Below are 7538 nucleotides of genomic sequence, written 5' to 3' on the forward strand. Positions count from 1 at the left end.
ATGTAGTAATGTGTTGCCATTTATTAGAACTCAAAGGAAAAAAGGTAATATAATACTTTTAGAAATACTCTATTTTAATAGTCTTTTTGGATTATGGTAATGAGTTGGGGGGAAATAAATAACACAAATAACACATAAAATAAACAATTACATTGATTTACCAACAAAAAAATGTCGTTTGTAATTAGAGTATTTTTTACCGTTAAAATTTTTTTTTTTTATTTAAATCTAAAGGCAGTGAAACAAATACTACCAACAAAAAAATGTCACCGTTAAAAATATTATTTTTTACTGTTAAAAAAGAAAAAAATTATGTATACATTTAAAAAAAAATGCTACCTTTTTATTTTTTATTAGACAAATGAGAATTGTTTTCTTATTTGTCATTAAAAAATATTTTAATTTTATTGTGAATGTGAACTGGACAGTTTCTAAACAGGTTTCATGATATTCAAGTATTGAATTGGATTTATTTCATGTAATTTAATTTAAGTTTCCACTGGTGAAATGAAGGGTAGTTTCCCAAATATTAACAATATGAGAATTTGAATAGAAAAGAAACACAAAGAGATTTTGAGATGTAGAGGTGACATCCAGCAAAAAGTAATTCATCCATAATCAACAATCATAATCTCGTTTAATCAATAAGAATTAATTATAGGCTATCAACTATTATTTATTTTCAAGTCCTCACTACAGTGTTTTCATACTTATTTTCCAATGAAAGAAGCCAGTGTCGTACCTTTCGTTCAGTGTAAAACCAACATTTCTCATTCGGTTTCTGATTCTGCAGTCAAACAGGTTTCTTTCTCCTGAAAATCATGATTTGATTTCGCTTCAAACGAACAGTAGGCTAGCTTTTGTAGGTACAGTATAAGAACCACATCTACATACAATTCAAGTTAGAATACTCATGAAACAATTAATACAGTAATTAACATCACCTCAACCGGCACCGAGCGACTGTTTCTTATCGTCACACTCTTAAAACAGACATGTAATATGACCTAAAAAAAAATGATGTGCAATTCACGGCGTACTGGTCTCGGTGTAACCGGTCTCACATGACCGTATCAGACAGTAACACACATTAAATCTTCTTCTTTTGTTCCGGTTTCTGGCGTTGTGTGTTTTTAGAAAAGCCTGAAAGTTTCCCCTCATTAAACGAAGGTGATCTCGCTGTCGAGCGTCCGAGCGTCGCGTCAGATCAAGCCACACAGCGCCGCCTTCTCCGATTTGATCCGATCTGCAAACCCAAACCAATTCCCTTCAATCAGTTCTTTAAAACAAAGTGTTATACATGTTTTTGCCCAGCAGGTGTCTTCCCGTTCCAGATCCGTTCCTAAGATTCTTGCTCCACCGGCCGCATCTGCACGTCACCGATCTACAGAGAGAGAGAGAGAGAGAGAGAGAGAGAGAGAGAGAGAGAGAGAGAGCAATGCGTTCATTCAATCAGACAAATTTAATTCAGATCGATCAGCAGGTGATGAGTGTGATAGTGCTGTGATTTGATTTGTCTGTCTCCCCGCTGTCTGAAGATCAGCTCAAGGATCCTAGTCAATGATCAGACAGGATATTAGTCTACTTACATCATAACAGATCACCTACGACTACTTGAAAACTTAAAGTTTAGCCAAAAATGAATATGTATTCTCCCCACTGAGGCCATTCAAGATGTAGATGAGTTTCTTTCTTCATCAGATTTGGAGAAATGTAGCATTGCATCACTTGCTCATCAGTGGTTCCTCTGCAGTGAATGGGTGCCGTCAGAATGAGAGTCCAAACAGCTGATAAAAACATCACAATTATCCACAGCACTCCAGTCCAGCAGTTAACAATTTGTAAGTTAAAAAAACTTGTAAAAGTTAAAAGCTGCATGTAAAAAATAAACAAATAAATAAATCCACCAAGACATTTTTAACTTAAATTTCTGGCTAAAATATGAGTCCTCTATCCATAAAAAAAAGCTTCCTCCAGTGAAAAAGTCTTCTGGTCTGAATCAGGAGATAAATCTGCACAGATCAAGCCCCAACAGTTTTGATGTGAGAGACAACAGGACGTTTTTCTTACAAGCATGCAACTTTTGTCTCACAGTTTATTCACACCTAAGCTTCTTATCACTGGAAAATTCCGTAAAATCATGTTAAATGTAGAACACTTTTTTAAAACGCAGCTTGTTAAATGATGGACTTGTTAATGCTGGACTGGAGTGCTGTGGATTACTTGTGGATTATTGTGATGTTTATATCAGCTGTTTGGACTCTCATTCTGACGGCACCCATTCACTGCAGCAAGTAAAAAAATGTTCATTTGTGGGTGAACTCTTCCTTTAAATCTAAAGGAGTTTTGTTTTTCTGAAAACAATTAGCTCCTGAAATTAAGATCTGGTTTTAAAACTACACATGGTAATTTGGTACAACATTATATTTGTTTGACATGATTGATGCTTACATTTTTTTAGTCTTTGAAGAGAAAGTTGGAAAAACTTTCGACTTTGTAGTCAATAAATGAATTTGAACTTGATAATGTTATAAAATAAAAAAGAAATTGACAGTTTCTGTTCCAGAAAACACCCAGACAAATCATTGATCAAATGCAATTCAATCAGATATTATTATTACTATTTGAAATAACTTTTTTCTATTTGAATATATAGTAAAATGTAATTTATTCCTGTGATCAAAGCTGAATTTTCAGCATCATTACTCCAGTCTTCAGAGTCACGTGATCTTCAGAAATCATTCTAATATGCTGATTTGCTGGAAGTGTATGTGTTTGTTGTGGACTCACCTGAACATGAGCAGGTGCGCTCAGGACATATGTGATGGCGCTGGCGATGTCTTCTGCTTTCAAACACTGTAGAAGACAAACAGCCATGATACAGTTCAACAGCAGGACTTGTATGAAGAGACACGTCACACACACACAATCTGTTTACCTTTATACTTTCATAAACAGCCGCTGCTCTCTCCGGATCGCTGTTGTGATGCCGGAAGGCAAATTCAGTTTCCACTATTCCAGGTGATATACTCTAGGAGAAAAGGAAAACTGATAGGTTAATAAATATGACAATGCTGTATACCTGGAACAGCAATTAGTCTTTTAATTATTTACATCTTTATTTATTTATTATTATTATTATTATTATTATTGTTTTACTTTATTCTTAGGGGTTTACAAACGTTTTTTTGTCACCTGAAACCATTCATTCATTCATTTATTACTTCAATAATTTAACAACACATTTGCATATTCACAGTTCTCTGATTATGTAAAATGACAACATAAAAACAATAAACAAATTTTAAATATTAAATACAAATCTAAAACGATTAATCACGATTAATCACATCCAAAATAAAGGTTTTTGTTTACATATTTATATATAAATACACACATACAGTATATATTTTGAAAATATTCACATGTACAGTATATACATTTATATTATATATAAATATATTTAATGTATAACCATAACATATTTTTCTTATATATACATGCATGTGTGTGTATTTATATAAACATAATAAATATACACAGTACACACACATATATTATGTAAACAAAACCTTTATTAATTAATAAAAAACGATTAATCGTTTGACAGCACTAATTTTTAAATTATTAATTGTTTTGTCGTTTTTCCTTTTCGTGTTTTACTAAATTATTAGCTTTTCAGTAACTCTTTGGAGTTTGGAAACTATTTTAGTTATTTTATCCTTAAGATGCTATTCTAGTTTTTATTCATATGTTGAATTAGTTATTAATTTTTAGATTTTCTGTCTTTATTTTAGTTATTATTTAAAGCTTTAGTCATTGTATTGTGAGTCTTTGTAATTTGTATTAGTTTTTTAATATTTCTACATACTTTTCATTATTTTTATTTCAATTTTAGTACATAAAATTAAAAATCAGTAATGTTACCTTGGCAACTAGCTGAAATAAAATACGTTTTTTATATTTTATTTTAGTTAAGGTTTATTTTATTTAAAACTAAAAACATGAGTTTTTATGGTTTTACTTTTAGTTATCTATAATAAGCGTGTGTATGTGTGTGTGTGTGTGTGTGTGTGTGTGCACAGGCTCACCGTGGCTCGGATGTGTGTTTTGGCCTCCTGTAGCTCCTGTCTCAGTCCCTCTGTCATAGCGGTCACAGCGTATTTCGTGGCGCAGTAGAAGTGTTCGTCAGCACTGGGCACCATCCTGTGACCCCCCATACTGCCGAGAGATCATCAACAACAGCCTCGGATGAGTGTGTACAGCAGCACATTTCTGCTGGTAAAAAACTCAAACAGACAGTAAAGCGCAGCACCTGTTGATGTTGATGATGTGTCCGTCATCCACGTGCCTCTCCTTCATGGACTGGTAGGCCTCACGCGTGCAGATGGCCAGAGCGAGTATGTTGACCTGCACAGGAAGACAGATGGTGTATGAATGGATGATAAAGATCCAGATCATGTCTAGATCATATTTTAAATATCTTAAAAATCTTTCCTGAAGCTGTGCTAGTAACACCATGGTCATGGGTTCAGTTCCCAAGGAAAGCATGAACTGATGAAATGTATGCCTTGAATACAAGGCAAGTAAAAGCAATGCAGAGTAAAAACAGTAAAAAAAGTAAAGGAGAATTGATATTTTGCATAAAGAAAATGAAACCTATTTTGACCAGTGTTGTTGACGTTTACTAAAAATAAAGGAAAAAAGTCAGAATTGTGAGACTAAAGTTTTTTGCTGTGGCAGAAACAAAAAACAGACTTGCGAGATGTAAAATCTCAAAAATAAGAGAAAAGTAATAAAAAAATAAATAAAATTTATATAATTATTAACAATAAAATAACTGTGTGTGTAAATATATACAAAAATATAATAAAATTATTTTAGTGATTCAAGTTATACTACTTGAAAATACAGAAATATTGCCTTGGCATCTAACTGAAATATGTTTAAGTTGAAGTACTGAAAACTGAAAAAATAAAATTACACTTAATAAAAAATACTTTGAAAATTCTAAATAAAATATCTAAATAAATAAAAATATTATTTTTATAAATAAAATAATAATAAAAAACAAAAGCACATAACAAAATAACTACAAATGTAACTAAAATGAAAATGAAAATATAACCATAAAAGCTAATTAAAAATATTAGTAAAGATCATAAAGTAAATAAATAGTACTGAAACGTATATGATTGGACAGTTTTCTGTTGAAGCTGTCCCCATCCTGCAAAGATTAAAAGCCTTGTTTTGGTGCAGTGATCGTGTGTTATATAAGTGAGCGCTCCGTCAGTATCGTCCACCTACAAACATCAAGCTCACGCAAATATTACAAGAGAGTAAAACACCCAGAAGGGCCTGTACAAAGCACTTTCCCTTAAACAAACCAATTACTCTTTTAGTATTGATATGAAAATAATATAATGAATAAAAAAATACAGTGTATAGTATAGGAAAAAAGACAAACGATAATGTGGAAATTAAGGGAGAAATGGGTTAATAAGAAAGGAAAGTAGAAGATCCAGATGTCAATGTATGAATCAAACTCACTCAGAATGCACTGTGATGCAATTTACATTCATGCATTTGCCAGTCAAAGTGACTTACATTGCATTGAAGGTTTACACTTTATCAGTTCATGCATTCCCAAGGAATCAAACCCATGACCTTAGCATATCAAAATCACACTGCACAAGCAACAGCTTTCTCTCAATCAACCCAACGAACAATTAAAAAAAGTTTTGATTGAGAGAAAAAAGAAACTGCAGTAAACAAATCAATGAAGTGTTGTTTGAGTGCCTACAGCAGTTCATTTAACCGCACTTGATGAAGCGCTTAAAAAAGAGAGTTGAAGAGGTGAGCGCAAATTATAAATGCAAAAACGATGGATAAAACTGTGACCTTTCCATGGCTGTTTTAAAACGTAGGCAGCATTTTAAGACTGCTTGGAAAAGTAGACAGCAGCATTAGGATATCGAACAACACTGCACTGCAAGTCTCCTCAAGTCACACAAATCAGTCAGCAAGAGTAATGATGTGTGTGTTTCTAACTCACATCGATCATATTCCTCCAGCCGTCTGTCCTTCCGCTGAGCAGCGGTTCGTTGTGAGCCAGACCGGCGTTGTTGATGCACACGTCCACTCCCTGATGCAGCGTCTTGATGGCTGAAAACATGGACAGAATCTCTTCCTCGTTGCACAGATCACACTTATACGGGATCAGAGTGCCGCTGTATCCCGCGCTCTGACACTCAGCTGCCAGCTTCTGCAAGGACAAGAACAGAAAACGTTTGAACAGTGACCTTTCAGTGTCTTCTGAGAAGGACGACGAGACTGACAGCTGTCTGAGATCATAACGAGAAAGCTGTCTGATGCGTCTCTGTAAAGCACTGCTAATAGATTTTAGGTCAAAAGTGACACTAAGGCTTTTTCACTCAACTTTTGATTAAAAATACAGTAAAACAGTAATATTGGGAAATATTACTAGAATTTAAAATAACCATTTGCTATTTGAATAAATTGCAACATGTAATTTATTCCTGTGATCAAAGCTGAATTTTCAGCATCATTACTCCAGTCTTCAGAAATCGTTCTAATATGCTGATTTGATGAATAAAAAGTTCTAAACAGCAGCATTTATTTGAAATAGAAATCTTTTGTAACCTCATAAATGTCTTTATTGTCACTTTTTAATTGATTTAATTAATACTTGCTGAATTGAAGTATATATTTCTAAATAAATGTTATTAACAATTAAACATTAGATTAAATATTAATACATATTTATTAAATATTAATAGATATTTGTATTTTTTGTACATTATATTAAATATAAATTACATTTTATTGTTTTATTTAAGAAATAAATATAAGTTACTCAGCACATATATGTGACTCTTGTTTTAGTTTTAGAGGCTAATTATATAAATGTCTCTAAAACAAATGACTTGGATCTTCTCTCCAATATAATTACAAGAATAATAATGTTGCTTAACTAGTAATTTGTGTAAAAACAACTAATTATTTTATTCCATTCCCGTACGGTGGATTGCAATTACAACAACCATTATCATGATTGCAGCATTTCCCTCATTTAACACAACCATCCTCACCGAGTCACCATGGCAACAGAAAAGCACAGCTAAAGGTGAAATGACTTCACCCGACATCATAACGGCATATGCATAATCAAAATAATTAACAGTACTTTCTGATGGGCGGAAATTCTGAATCACAAAATCTACACACACACTGTCAACTAATTTCTTTTTAAAAAGAAAGACTTTCTGGCACATGTCAAAACTCAAGATGTGTGGGACACACACACACACACACACACACACACACACACACACACACACACACACACACACACACACACACACACACACACACACACACACTCTTAAGAAAGCTCTTAATAATAAGAAAAGAAACTTCTCTCTTAATAATAAGAAAAGAGTTTCTCTCTTCGGCTCAGAGCAGTTTCCTCCATTTACTGGCTCCTGATTCCTACTTGTTTCTATTATCTATTTTTA

At 33.1% G+C, this 7538-nt stretch overlaps 1 protein-coding gene across 1 annotated transcript in view; it reads right to left on the bottom strand.

Annotated features, from left to right (window-relative positions):
* Positions 1-390: 390 nt before the first annotated feature.
* LOC109066392 (dehydrogenase/reductase SDR family member 11-like) overlaps positions 391-7538 on the bottom strand; it is a 22441-nt gene continuing 15293 nt past the window's right edge. The window contains exons 2-7 of the mRNA XM_042723263.1: positions 6056-6265; positions 4316-4410; positions 4092-4221; positions 2939-3031; positions 2791-2856; positions 391-1384 (exon numbers count right to left, since the gene is read on the bottom strand). Of these exons, the coding sequence (XP_042579197.1) occupies positions 1343-1384; positions 2791-2856; positions 2939-3031; positions 4092-4221; positions 4316-4410; positions 6056-6265 (636 nt within the window). The 3' untranslated portion in view covers positions 391-1342. The remainder of the gene's footprint in view (positions 1385-2790; positions 2857-2938; positions 3032-4091; positions 4222-4315; positions 4411-6055; positions 6266-7538) is intronic.

This window comes from Cyprinus carpio, chromosome B5 (assembly GCF_018340385.1).
Source record: "Cyprinus carpio isolate SPL01 chromosome B5, ASM1834038v1, whole genome shotgun sequence".
NCBI classification, from domain to species: Eukaryota; Metazoa; Chordata; class Actinopteri; order Cypriniformes; family Cyprinidae; genus Cyprinus; species Cyprinus carpio.